General features: G+C 41.6%; 1 protein-coding gene across 3 annotated transcripts in view; it reads left to right on the top strand.

The window, feature by feature from the left end:
• Positions 1 to 14,329, top strand: part of CERS3 (ceramide synthase 3) — a 43,745-nt gene that overhangs the window by 22,040 nt on the left and 7,376 nt on the right. For all 3 annotated transcript variants that reach the window (XM_069025297.1, XM_069025296.1, XM_069025295.1), the window contains exons 6-10: positions 792 to 842; positions 1,749 to 1,841; positions 2,093 to 2,221; positions 3,813 to 3,919; positions 5,216 to 5,372. In XM_069025297.1, coding sequence (XP_068881398.1) covers positions 792 to 842; positions 1,749 to 1,841; positions 2,093 to 2,221; positions 3,813 to 3,919; positions 5,216 to 5,372 — 537 coding nt within the window. The remainder of the gene's footprint in view (positions 1 to 791; positions 843 to 1,748; positions 1,842 to 2,092; positions 2,222 to 3,812; positions 3,920 to 5,215; positions 5,373 to 14,329) is intronic.

Here is a 14,329-nt window from a genome sequence, read left to right as displayed (position 1 = left end):
AAAGACTCAGTGGTTTCGGTGGCTCTGTGGGTTTAGATCTTTGGCATATGTAATCTAGATTATGGGCTGCAATATGCACTGAGATTTAATTTTGAAGTTCACTTTTGACCTTCTATGATAAAGGAATTTATGAGTAATCAGTATTTTTAAGGCAAGCTTGAAGAAGCCACGCAGATGGTTTTACAACATGCCTTGTTAACACCTACAAATGCATCACATGGCCATGTTTTTCTCAGAGGAGGCCATAAACCTTTTTCTGGCAGCATTTTTGGGGGTCACAGCTATTTACTGAGGTGTTGCTGCTGAGTCAGAAGTTGGGAATAACATAGAGAGTGGTGCTTGTAACTCTGTGAGCCCTGCCTGGGGTGTCACTAATGCTTCCCCAGAGCAGCGGAACAGATCCCGCCTGGCGTGTCTCTGCTCATCTGGCCCTCCTCCCCAAACAGTTTATCATCCTGAGCCACTGGTGTGTGTGACTGGTAAACACAGCAAATTTAATCACTGTGGTAACATATCTTGAGTAATTGCAGTAATAAAACACACACCCACTGCTTTGGATGATGAAATTATGAACTGGAACGTTTCAGGTGTCCTGAAAAGAAGCCAGAAAGCTGGGAACAATATAGTAAGTCTGAGATGTAAATTCCCTTTAGAAATTGGTGGAGAACAGTTATCAAGATTACAGCTTCTTAGCCTGCTCCACTTAGAGAGATTTGAAGTAGTGAAGATTTTGAGTTAAGATGATTATTGTTGCTGAGCTGAGCAGTGTCTGACTGATGTGTCTTCCCCAGAAACCCTGGTTTTACGACATATGGCAGACGTGGGTTGGTTATCCTTTTCAGGTGAGCTTTTTGGCATTGGGCCAGTGGCCTCCAGGCATTCCAGGTATTTCCCCACTGGAAGGGGTAATCCACAGCAGCCTTTTCCCCCACACTGGCACCACCTAAAGAGGTGCGGCACCAGAGCCTCCTGCCTTTTTTTGGGAAGTGCTGTTGACTGTTGCAGGACTTCCCTGGGATCTGCCTGTGCTGCAACTCCCCCCTCCAGCCAGACCATTGTTATTTCCACCCACCCCGGGATAAAGTTACTCACTGCTGATCTTATCAGTGTTCCCAGTTTCAGTGCAGAGCCCCTGCACTGCTCCAGGCCCCATGGTGCTTCAAGGCACTCTTATTTTAATAACCCTGCTCCATCCCACTGCCTTCTTAGTCCTGTCCTAGGCAGGAGCCAGAAATACAAATAATCCTGCCTCCCAGCTGAGCTTTCCCAGCACCTGGTAATACCTGCCACCTGGGAAGTGTATTGACCCAAGGGAGCAGCCAAGCTCAGCTCTCCCCTAGGCAGATCCATAGGATTTTATCATAAATAACTGACATTTCAGTCATGGGATGTGTGAATGTTTATTATATTAATTGTTTACCAAAATGGGGGCATTTATTTGCAGTTGTTTGTAATTAAATGCAGAAGGACTCTGCATGTAGTTCTTTGACAAAAACATGGAGAAAAGCATGTCAAAATCCAGAGGTGGGGGAGGAACTGTGGGAATTGAGAGTTTGGGCTGAGCAAAGGTTAAGATACTTGGCTCTCTGAACATCCTTCTTAATGAAGTCCAGGACAAGAATTTAATTTAGCTTAATTTTTTAAGCAAGACTCAGCAGAGGAGCAGAAGTCAGGAAAGGAAAATGTAATCTCACTTGACATTTACTTTCTCCTATTCTCAGAGTTAACTGTGTTTTTCTTCATCACAGACCCTGCTGCCATCCCAGTACTGGTACTACATGGTCGAGATCGGGTTTTACTGGTCTCTCTTATTCACCCTTGGGATTGACAACAAACGGAAGGCAAGTGGTTGCGCTTGTTTGTAGCTTGAGCCTGTGTAGCTGTGAGCGGGGAGAAGGTGTTGTAAGGAAAAGCACCGCCTGCATCCGGGATTTGGTGCAGCCACTTGAGGGCAGCATCAGTCTGCGCCTGGCATCCCGCACACATCCGTGAATCCCCGGCTGCCAGGGCAGCGCTCGGGGGCTGACAAGTCGGAGACCTTCAGGGACTGTACTTGATCGGCTTTACCTTTATTTTCTTCTGTCCTTCCCAGGATTTTATGGCTCATGTCGTTCATCACCTGGCAGCCATCGGTTTGATGAGTGGCTCTTGGTGTGGCAATTATGTGCGGCTTGGAACTCTGGTGATCTTTGTGCACGACACTGCGGATTTCTGGCTTGAGGTAACCCTGCTATCCAGCTTGCTTTTTTTTTTTTCTTTTTCTTTTTCTTTTTTCTGTCCTGAGTTTTTTGGTTGTTGGGATTTTGGTTTTGGTGCCAGTAAAATTTTAATCTTTTTGCCACGAGTTTCATATGATCCTTTCCTATCCCCACAGGGACATAGCTTTGCAGATCTGTTACTTGTAAGATAAAAAAAGAGCTTCTAGATAATTTAAGCTAATACTTTGTTACAGAATCCATTATGAGAAAAGAGCAGACAAGAACTTCTTCGGTACAGAACAGGGACTAGAAATAAAGCTGCATCCCTGGGTTATTCTTGTTTCACTGATAAAATTAGACCAGGCTGTCCACAGCATCACAGAGTCACTGAGGTTGGAAAAGACCTCTAACATCGAGTCCAACCTGTATGAGGTATCTTCTTGGAGCAGTTTCTTCTCCTGGACTGAAGGGAAAGTCCCTTCCCTGCGCTAAGTATCAGAAGTGTTTAAGAAGTGTCGTGCTCTGCACAGAGCACTGTAGTCACAGACTTGCTGCTGGGTTTCTTGGAAGACAAACACAGTGTTTCCTTCACTAGAATTACCCTGAGTTTATAACACCAGGTTTGAGAGCACAGTGTCATCACCTCTTTTGGTGGCAGTGCCAGTGTAAGCAGCCCTTGTAGGCTGTTATCTGTCACTGTCCATTTCTGTTCCTGATACTCTATCTTATTGTATCAGAACTATCAACTGTGGAGTTGTGCACTTGGGATTGGTCCAGATTAAACAGGTTTTCCTGCTGGGTTACTTTTAATCCTGAACTGCTCCTAGGTCCAATTAACTGTGTGGCCTTACAAACAGTTGGGTTCACAACTGGTAGGACAGCACTTGGATGGAAACAGGAGTTGAGTACTAGAATAACTGAATCCAGCCCTGCCACTCAAAAGGAGAAGAAAATATGTTAATCAAGCTGCTGTTTAAAATTTAGGCTTGGCACCTGCAGCATTGCTCACACTTGAAAACAGCTGCTTTGCTCACCAGTGCCCAGGGTGGTTCCTGACGGAGCATGGAGAGCTGGATGGTTCATTTAGGGGAGAAGTAGCAATTACAGCCTTTATTAGTGGGATAGAAACCAGCACTGAGATCTCCTGCTCTCAAAAAGGAGAAGACAGGAGCTGACTTAGGCCCAGAGGAAGGTCAGTAACAGGCATGTCCCAGAACACCTGCATTTAAGGGGTCAGTGCCACTCCTTGAGTGTGCAGGTGTAGCCAGCAGCTTCTCCTGGAATTCAGCCTGTTTGGAATCTGGTAGAAAAATGAGGAATTATCTCTGTTCTAAAGAGCACTTTGTGTTTCCATGACACTTTATATTCTAGTTGGAGAGCTGTTCTTTAGGCCTTTGATGCAGAGTCCTTTCCTTCAAGATGAAAGGAGAAATATAAACAAAGAATCTGGTCTGATGCTGCTTTATTAGGTATCAGTAAAATGATTTTTTTACATGTCAAACTGGGAGGAAATATTCTTCCTGCTTACGTGGAAGATGAGTCTTTATTTATGAAAATGCAGAATTTATTTCAGAGAATATTTACAATATGTTTGGGGGTTTTTATCCACTGCAGGCAGCCAAAATGTTTAATTATGCTCGCTGGGAGAAAACCTGCAACATGCTGTTTATCATCTTTTCTATCGCATTCTTCATCACCAGAATCATCCTGTTCCCCTTCTGGTAAGCAATATTTAATCCAGTCACAGGCTTTTACTTCATTCCCACTCCCCCTGAAAGTTTAGTGTTGGTTGTGATGGAAAAAGGAAAGGAATGGACTGGACTTGAAAATTCTGCTAGTGAGAAAATTGCCAAAAAATGTCATTTTCTTTAAAAATTCTTAAGTAAAAATAGTTTTAAATGAGCCCCTTGAACATAAATAAAGGCTTTTATGTATTATCTAACTCGGTTTTGTAAATAGCAGTTAAATGCTATGAGCCCCTGCATTTTCAAGGGGATTGAGCTCCTTTAATAAGAGAAATAATTTTCCCTTTCATTCCACCCCTTCTGCTGCAGCTGCAAAGTCAGAGTACGTGATTGTAGTTAATTTTTTGTAGAACCTTCTTTCTGCTACCCAGTCTGTGGGTAGTGCCTCACCTCGCTCACATGAGGAGCACTCAGAGAAGTTTAGGTGAACCAACTAATTTATGAAGTCAGCACAAATAAATCTTAACTTGCTAAGTACTTTCATGCCTTTGGAGTGCTATGATTTAATCTGCTTGGAGTATCCACATGGGTGCTTAACATGTTTATCTTTTAAAAAGTGTTTAATGTGTTTCACGTTCACAGCTCTAATTTGCCCCTCCCTGCACATGGACAAACCCTTAGAGACTCAAGCTGGTTAAATTAATAGTTCCGAACATTGATCAACATAAGGCTTTAATTTCCTGTAGTATTTTCTTTCAGAAATGCTTGGTTTTTACTTTATTGTTGTTTTTTTAATTAACTGTACAAGTGATCTGCAATCATTTTGCTTCACTGAGTTTCTTGTTCTTCAGTTCCTGAGCTTGGAAGCAAAACATGATGAAATTAAAGGGACTCAAAAAGCCCCAAATAATGTAGAAGTAGTGAAGTCTGAAGATGGACAAAACATATGTTAATTAATGAAAATCCCTGTTGCAAAGCCTGTAGGATTTTCTCTGGAGTGTGGATTTCAGATTAGAGAGAATTTACACTAAAAAAAAGGCATAGACAAGCTCTGAGTTGCACAGTATCTAGACCACACAGAGATGAAGATCTGAAAAACGGCGACTTTCTCTAACCTCGCTTAGAATACTTTCATGCCAGATTCGAATTTCTCATCTTCTGAAGTCTATATTTCAACAGAGATGCATAATCTAGTTAAGGCAGGGCTTGTAATTAATCTACCATCTTTGCAGAGCTTTTAAATATTAATCAGTTTGGAATATGAAATTAGAAATAAGTGTAAATGGCATAAAGTAGAGCTCTTGCACCATAACAATGATCTTTATTTTTTAGGATTCTTCGTGCTACGCTGTATCAGCCTACCTACTACTCCACAACTCCTGTCATAGCGTATTTTTTATTCAATGGGATGCTATTGATCCTCCAAGGCTTGCATTTATATTGGGGTTACTTAATTTTCAAGATTTTGAAAAGGTTCGTTTTCCTAAAGGTAAGAAATTTCGTTTCCTCAGAAAGGTGTGTGAAGTATCAAACACATGCCAATACCTCCAATAGATTTACTTGGAATTTTATTGTTTTCCTGATCTTTCAAGTCAGCATTTCTGATAGGGATCTGTAAAGCAGAGAGATGTTCAAATGTGCTTTCTACCTCTCGTCATGCCCAAGGTCTTGGTTGGAATATCAAAACTTCAGCTAGAAAGGGATTTTTTTTGCTTCTATTTTATGTTTTGTACCAATAGTAAATGAGAAATGAGCTTTCCCAAAAACTGATGCCCTAAGATGGTCTAGAACTCCTAAGGAATTCCTGTGTTCTGAGTGAAAGCAATCTTTTGTCGTGGGGCTTTATAGCAACTTAGCAAAAAAGAAGAGAAGTGAGTGATGAGAATTTTGACTAAAATTTTTCTGCAGTATTTAAATTTCTTCAGATTTGCCTAAATCTGAGGTCAAATAAACTTGAACACTGGTTTTGGATCACAAAAACCATATGAAGCATATCTGGTATTATATTATGACTCCATGAAATACTGTTGTGTTCAGCTGGAGCAGAGAAACAGTGCAAGTCTGGTGCTGCTTAATCTGCTTTTACCTTGTAGAGAACTCATATGGGAAAAACCTCTGAAGAAAACTGCCATTTATGTCTCATTTGATTGCCTGAAGTAGTGACATTTTCATGAGGTCTCGTGCAGTGGGGTCCAGGGTAGATAAAATATTTAGCATAAAACATTAAGAGAAGGACTTTGGAGAAGGTCTCTAAGATTTGGCACAAGTATTTACAGGTATATTTTTCTAGTTAAGATGAAATTGAAGTTGTGCTGTTGAAAAATGGTATTTCTTCTGAAGCTCAAGAAACTAAAACTTAATTGAACTGACTGTCCTTTTATCTGAACCAGTGAAGGTTGTGAATCATCTTAAGGAAATAGAAATATCCCTTTCTCCCTGTATTTAATTGTTGTTTGAGTGCTAACAGGAACCATCCTGTAATTATTGGATTTTTGGATTCTGTCAAACCTTATGCAAATAGACAGCTGGGTATCATAGGGAGACCCAACATCTGCCCTAGTAGTTACAAACTCAGACCTCGTTAGACAGCAAACAGCAGCACAGAAGGGACAAATCTGTGGAGGAAATGGTTTGTGTTGCTCTGCCTCTAAAACAAGCTTGTATGTTCCCTTAGACACTGAGAATCTTGTATTTCTTGTGTGTCATTTACCTCTGTTTGACTAATTGCTACATTATTTCTGGCATGACTTACTGAGTGGTAAAGTACTGCTTGTTTTCTTTTGTGATTTTGGCATTGTCTCTGTGCTATTCTTGTTCCCTGTGCACAACCCCTCTGATGAAGGGAGAGACATCCCTGTGCCTCCCAGCTGAGGAAGAGGAAGGCTCTGGCAGAGCTCTTCATCCACACTGGTTGGGGTTCTGAGAGCACAGTGCAAGAAGGTGCTCAGATGCAGTGGTGAAGAGGACATTGCCCGGCCAGCTATATAAGGCCCCTGTGCCCTGCCTGTGTGCCTTTGTAAGGGGCAAAAATGTTTTGTTTTGAGGTAAGAGCTTTGTTGTGTTCATCACTGCTAAAAAATGGGAAAGCACCAAGCCTGCATCCCTACCATGGATTTTTGATTCCTTATACAGCTCTCTGAGAAGAGGGTTTCCAAATAACATTTTTACAGTGGTAGCAGCAGCAGCCTGGGCCCTTTTCAGTCTGGATGACTTCAGCTGGCTTGCATGTGCAGCCTGTTTTCCATAGCAGTGGCAAACTTGGCTGTGAAAGCAGCCACTGCCTCCAGAGCTGGAAAGGCAATGTTGAAAAGAATGGTGTTAGCAAGGCAGCATTTTTATACCAACATCTTTGTTGTAGACATGCTGCACACAAATAGCTGCTGCTATTTTAGGGAAATACCAGTAGACCATCATCCTCCTGTTAGAAGGGGTTTGTTTCTCTGCCCAAGACTGCCTGTTTTCTGAATGAAAACTTAGAAATTTTTGATATTTTTCTTGAAGTAACAGTTAGCTACTTCAGATGGAAAAATGAGGTCATGGTGTAACTGGGAATAGGGACTTCTGTTGTTGTTTAACTGAAGGAAGTTCTGAGCATAGAAGGGTGTAAGGAATTTTTTCAGTGCCCTCTCTGCCTTGAGCCATCCTGGAGTTTTGGGGTCACTGCAGCCTCAAGAGTTGGTGGCTTCTTCCACACTTTGCTCTTCCCCCTGAGGAGGAGATGGCTTTTGACTGAGAGTGGCTGGTCAGAAGCTCTTCATCTCAGATGTCACCTCCCCTCTGCACCCACAGAGGGGACAGTTATCCTCAGTCCTCTGGGATAACTGCTCAGCCAACTGACTTGCTTCAGCAAAAAAGAACTTGGACTAAAAATCTTGCATTTTTCCTCCTCCCAAATACTGCAGCAAGAGATGGATGAAAATGAAAGAAGGGAGATGATCTTCTGCCATCCCTGTGTGTCCTGTTTTCTCAGGCATGGGAGTCTCTGGCACAGAGACTGGTGGCACAGAGCAGCACTGGTGGTCTCCAGGATGCACCTTTCCCTTGGTACTCTGGGAATGCCCTAACAAGGGCGAGTTCTACATCCACGAGCTCAGCTATACTCAGCTACTTCTAAAAAGCCTTTTGTTTTCCATGGGGGTAAACTTGAGGGTACGGAATTAAATTTTTCAAATCCATTATTCTTACCTCTGGAAAATATAAATATTCCCTAAATGTCCTTTCTCGTATGACATTTGTCACCTTGTGTGGGAGTAAGGCCTGTAAGAAAACTCTTCAAGGTCAGACCTGTAGCCATGTACCAGTTCTGTTTCAAGAGGAAGGAGAACATTCTTCAGTGTAATTTCTTTTCAAGTTAGGTCAGGTAATTGCAATGTTAGCTGCTGGCTGCCATCTTGATGTCCAAGGCCTTTTGTTGCTAGGAAACTCCGTGTGTTTCTGTAATATTGTTCAATTACATGGTTAAATTACCCACTTGTATCAAGTTTCAAGCACCACTGAAACATGTCTAGTCATCATGTCTGCACATATGAGAATATTTTAGGAAAATTGAAAAAGCATATAGAGAAGTATATACATATGCACTGATTTAAAACATCTCGCCAGGAAAATCCCATGGAGATTAAACATTTTATTTCCAAGGTCAGAAAAAGGGAGTGAATGACAGCAGCTTATAGCCACATTATTATGGCAAATTAAGATGTAAAATATATGTTAAACCCATTACACACTGAGTTAAGGTTTTGAGACTATAGTGGTTTAAATCTTGAAAAATATGTGTAAGTTGTAGGAAATGGGCAAGATGTCCCACATGTCTCAGATACTTCAGGGCTGATGCAAAGTCCATCAGTGGAGGGTAATGGCAGGTTTCTAACAGACTGTAGTGTGTCCAGGAATAGGTTTTCCTGCTCTTGTAATTGTTTTGTCACCATCAGACCACCTTCAAGGAAGGCAATGATCTGCTCACTAGTGGCTGCTGTTATTTAGGAGTCATCAGCAGCAATTCTCTTGGATTCACTGTGGTTCTTTCCTCTTCCTGAAGGGGAAAAGACCCTGCACTGCTGTAGATCAGGATTTTGGACTAGTCGCTCTTTAAAAACCTGTCTATGTTCAATATTCCTTTGGCATTTTGTACTTGGTAAGCTTTCTAAAGACTGGTTGGGCATATCCTTGTCCGTTTGTTCATTCCTTATTTGGCCCAAATTCCCAAGGCAACAGTGAGAGTTAGTGTTCAAAGAATGACTAAAAACAGAGTAGGGGAAACTGAAAATAAGAAAATACTATTTTGGGTTGAAATGAGAGCTGTGAAGTGCTTGTTATGATACTTCTGCTGTTCCCAGCCATCATTTTTCTACTGCAGCATTTTTCCTCTTACTTTTTTTATGCTTGATCTGCTTGCATCAAACAAATTGAAATTTAATGAGAATTAGTACATTCAGTGAAAAGTCATTCCCTTCAGAAAAATACCATACTACAGGACTTAAACAGAGGACAGGGTTTATTTCCTAACCTAGAGACACATAAGATTTTTGTTTTCTTTTACTTGCATGTTTTGTTAGGCCTGTGCTGCCCAGTTAGGGCTGGGGTGCTGGTAAAACAGACCTACAGGTGCACTTGCTTTAATTCCAAGTGGCTGTTTTAAAAGCAGCAATACATTTTAGAGGATAATGATAATCTAGTGAGTTACACTGTCATGACTGTGGAACTGGGAAGTTGTGGAAAAGCTTTTCCTGGATGTTTTGTTGTTCCCTTCTAGACTGGGAAGGGCCAATACACACTGATGTTCTGCTTTGGAGTTTGAGTTCTCTCAGTGGAGGGTTAGCACAAACACAAAACAGGTTGAACTAGATTAGTAGGGGTTTCTTTTTCTCCATTTTAAAGGAAAACAGGTTGTGGAGAAGCTGAATTTGTTGCTTCTCAACAGATGAACATTTATGGCAGATTTTCTCATGAGGATAGCTTATCAGGGGAACAAAATAGGCCAAATGAAAGCTTTCCCTCTTAGACATAAAAACCAGTCAGTCTGGGAGCCTTCCCAGTTGGTTAAAATGATTGCCTTTGGGACGTGAGCTGTTTAATAGCCTGGAGATGGGAGTTAGCCAGCCAGGTCAGCAGTGTGGAGGCTTGTGCCCTAGTAAAGGGAAATTACTTCCTGTTATGACTTTCTTTCATCTGCATATTTCCCATTATGCTCCAGCAATCCAGTTAAACCCAAAGCCTGGCTCCATGTCTCGCTTGATGCTGCCAAATTCATCCAAGGGAGGAGGGTGGGAGGCAGGCAGAAGGAGCATAGAAGAGTTTGAGGTTTGCTGGCTCATATTCACAGTGACAGGCAAGGAGCAGAGAAGCTGGGGAGGCCTGGAGTCCTGCCCTTCCAGGGATTTGGAGTCAAGGCTGCCCCCAGCCATGGATATTGTCGAAGTGTGCAGCCCAGCAGAGCCTGTGAAAGAGGAAAAGCCACCAGTTCTTCTCCACTGTGCCAGTCCAAGAGCACTCTTTGGTCTCTGGAGCCTCAACCAGTTTTCCTGGCACTGGGAGTTAAAAGGCAGATTTCTATTTAAATCTTTACATTTACTCTCTTCTGAAAGGGGTCAGCAGCTGAGCAGTGACTTCCAGGGAGGTGTGTTATATATGCTTAGTGTATTGTATGTTATACCACACACTAAAATATATTTCTCAGGTTTCAATACAGCAACAATGTTCTTTGCTGGATTTTTTTTTTTTTAATTTTTTAATAAACTCTCCTTAGAATGCCCATAATTCCACAACATTTCTCACTTGAACATTATATAAAAATCAGGTAAAGGTTTGAAAACCTGGGTTAAAGGCTGTTGTGACCATTGTGGAGGAATGAACTAATAAGAAACCGCAGAAAATAAATTGTGAGCATTTGACTGTAATAGAGGGGTGGTGAAGGTATGCTGGGGTGGGAGCACTGGGCAAAGTACCCTTCCACAGCCCTGTTGTGCTCACACAGGACTGTGCAGGAGCAGCCTCAGTCCTCTGGCCAGAATCCAACAAACTGGGGGTGATGCTCCCTTTGCCTGTCTCACATTGGCCGTGCCATAAACAGCTCTGATGTGCTGCAATAAAAGTCTGCTCTTTCCAAAGTCGCTGAGTTTGACTTCAGTAGGAGCTGCAGATGACCACTGCCTCTAAGAATAGAATCCCAAGCCTCCATGCAATCCTGAAGCTTCCTGGCCTGGCCATTCCCGCGGTGTTGATCCGGGGCCAGGCTCTCAGCTGGTAGGAATGAGCGCGGCTCAATGGGATTGTGTCAGTTTTCACCAGCAATGGATCTGGCCAAACAAGCACCCCCTCCCCTCTCTGCGAGTTCCCTGGCACAAGGCAACTCCACTTCTAGTAAATCCCTGATCCAAATTATTCTTTTGATGTGCAAGTTCCTGATTCAGAGAAAAGACAAATGTTGGTAAAGTTTTTGTTCTAAAATTTAATTGCTTTACCTTGCTGTTCACAGAAGGGTATTTGCTGACAGGTTTTCTGGCTTCTCATTGTAACTGCTTGTATCTTTTAATTTTCTAGCAAGATCTTTATGAAATGTTCAATTTCTTGCTAGTTTTATATATACGCCTATATAAAAATTATATATATGTAATAGTGTGCATATGTATTTATTTTTTTCAATTGCCAAAAATCAGTTCACAGAGCAAAGCCTAAGCCTTTACAGAACTTTTGATGCCTTCATTTACTATTTTTAATATATTCTGCAGAGGTTTGAATTGTGACTTTATGAGGTGAATAATTCTTATACTTTCAGAGGGAGTTACTGAACTGCAATCTGGTGAATTGATTGAAGAAAAGATTGAAATAAAGCTAGTTAATGATAGGTTAATATCAATTGAGAAAGAAAGTTGTTCTGTCTTGTATTTAAATAAAATGTTTCCTTAGGAGGACCTAGGAGTGCTCCATAATCATAATTACGTGGCAAGAAGGGAGGAAATCCTTTAAAGGAGCAGTTTGTCCTCTGTAACACAATTGTAGGGACTTTTGATCAGGCACAGGACACTGCAGGTTCCCCACAGCAGGAAGCACAGAAGACAGCCTGAGCAGGCAGGGATGGGTGTAAAGCAGCTTCAGGGTGGGATTCATCTTGTGTAACTTAGGCTGTGCCTACCACAATTTCCAGGGTCCCTCTGTAATTGGTGGGGGAGGAGTGGTGTCCCCATCTCTGTATCATTTGGCTCAGTAAGGAAACTGCATAAAACTTTGTTCACTGAGTGCTACTTAAAGTATTCCATATCCAGCCTTGATCTCAGGGTGTTTACAAGGACTGTGTGGAAATGCTTTTAGGTATTGTGATATGAATATAAGAAAAAAAAATTAATTAGTTGTTAGGTATGCAACTGAAAATTAGATTGATGTTTAAGTGTGGATATAAGGTTTAGATCCATCACAACAGGAATGGAATTGTGTCTACACATGTAGAGAAATGTCCCTGTTGGACAGAAGCGCCTGTCACATTACCTGTGCTTTGTGGTCTCACTACACAGTGCTGCAAGGCTTCTGTAGGAATACTCTTTAGCAGCTGTGTTGTTTCCAAACATTAATTAAGTGCAGTATCATACCTCACCAGGAGCAGCATGAGTGTCTGATCAGCTGTTCTGTAGCCAAAACAGCATTTCTAAGGAGTAAAAGTGCATGTTCTGATAAAAGTTCATACCACTGAACTCCTTGGCTTAACGCGAGTTCTGTCCTAGGGTAAAAAAAAGTTCACTATAGAGAACAGCATCAAATGCCTATTATTTTGTTCTTTGTTTCTTTGCCAACTGTGGATTTAAAATTGGAATAATTCAAAAAGCAGTGGGACATTATGACTCACTCGGTACCTCCTGGGCTTTTGACATTATTGTAAAGCCCCGTACGCCGCAGTGCGAGGTTTAGTCAGTGGATTTCAATAACTCAGCCAGCAGACTCGGCTGCAACCACAGAGAACATGATTAGCTGTAAACAATGACTTAGTTCTTCAGAACATTCGGGGCATTAGAGCCCCAGTTCCAGGTGTGCTGTGCTGAGTGACACCACCAGTGAGGTTTTCTTGGCGTTAAATTTATCCTGTCAGTCAAAATCAGGGACATGTTCTAGTAGCAACATCTAGTTTTATAAAGCTATTCTTTTCAATAATTGTGGAATTAGTGTAACTTTAAATTTGTTTTTTACAAGTCTTCTTTGAGTCCCCTCCGAAAACTGCCAGTGCAAAGCTTGGGGAATGGGTATTACATAGAAGAGATAGACTAAATAAGAGGACTTTTTGCCACAAGATGTCCAATTCAATTAACTTAGAAAGTCTGCATCTTCATTTAAAAACTGCAGAAAGCAGAGTCCAACTATGCATCTTCCACGGAAGATAAACATTATTTATGTTGCCTAGTGTGTATGAGCTGAAAAGGGAAATATACTTTCCAATAAAATCTTCCAGGCTGGAAATACAGAAGAGTTTGCTTGAATCCAAATGTATATTGCTTAGTCTCAATAGGAAAGTAAAGACTTATTAAGTCATATGTCAGCTGAGTTGAATTATTGATGTTGAATTCAACATGTTGAACTCAGAGATTCATCAACTTTATAGTATTATTTGTTAGAAAAGTACCCCCTTTCTATCTATTTGGACCGACTTTTTATTATCTCTTGTTTATTATCTCTTTTATTTGAGGTGGTGGTTGCTGACCTGACTAATAGCTTTCATCTTTGTATTTCAAGCTGTTTCCATATGTGCAGGTGCTGTGGAGTTTACTGTCTTTACATTGAAAAATCAAGATCAAGTCAATGTGTTTGTGGCTGTTTAAATGAAAATATTTTAAAGGTAGAATTAAGGTATAAGGTTCTGATTTTAATAGAAGATACACTTAAGAGTCAGGAAATTCCAACTAAATGATAAGTATTTGAAAGTCCAAAAATCTAAATTTCACCAGATTAAAAAACAAAATTCTGGAATCAGCTCTGAATTGTTTTGATACATCAGTACTTGGTAGGAGAAATCCAGTTAACTCTGTGGGTGTAAACTATGCTTAACCCAAAAGATTAATTGGTTCTAGTCTTGTCCAGTCAGAGGCCAAATTGAAATCTTCTTACGCTGCTGAGAAGTCAGTGTTGATCCCGCCAGGTGAGTTAGGTCTGGAGCATCTCCCACCCTCACACGGACACAGTAGGAATCATGGAACCACAGAATTGGTTTGGGTCGGAAGGGACTTTAAAGCTCATCCCATCCCACCCCCTGCCACGGGCAAGGACACCTTCCACTAGAGGAGGTTGCTCCAAACCCGGTCCAGTCTGGCTTTGGACTCTCCCAGAGGTCCATCCACAGCTTCTCTGGGCAATCTGTGCCAGGGCCTCCCCAGCCTCACAGGGAACTGACAGTGCATTTGCTAGCAAGGGCCCTTCCCCTTCTGAGAAACCAGAGGCATGTTGCTAAGGCTTCCTCTCTGTTTGTAG

This window comes from Aphelocoma coerulescens, chromosome 10 (genome assembly GCF_041296385.1).
Source record: "Aphelocoma coerulescens isolate FSJ_1873_10779 chromosome 10, UR_Acoe_1.0, whole genome shotgun sequence".
Classification (NCBI taxonomy): Eukaryota; Metazoa; Chordata; class Aves; order Passeriformes; family Corvidae; genus Aphelocoma; species Aphelocoma coerulescens.
This window is presented reverse-complemented; position numbering and strand designations above follow the sequence as displayed.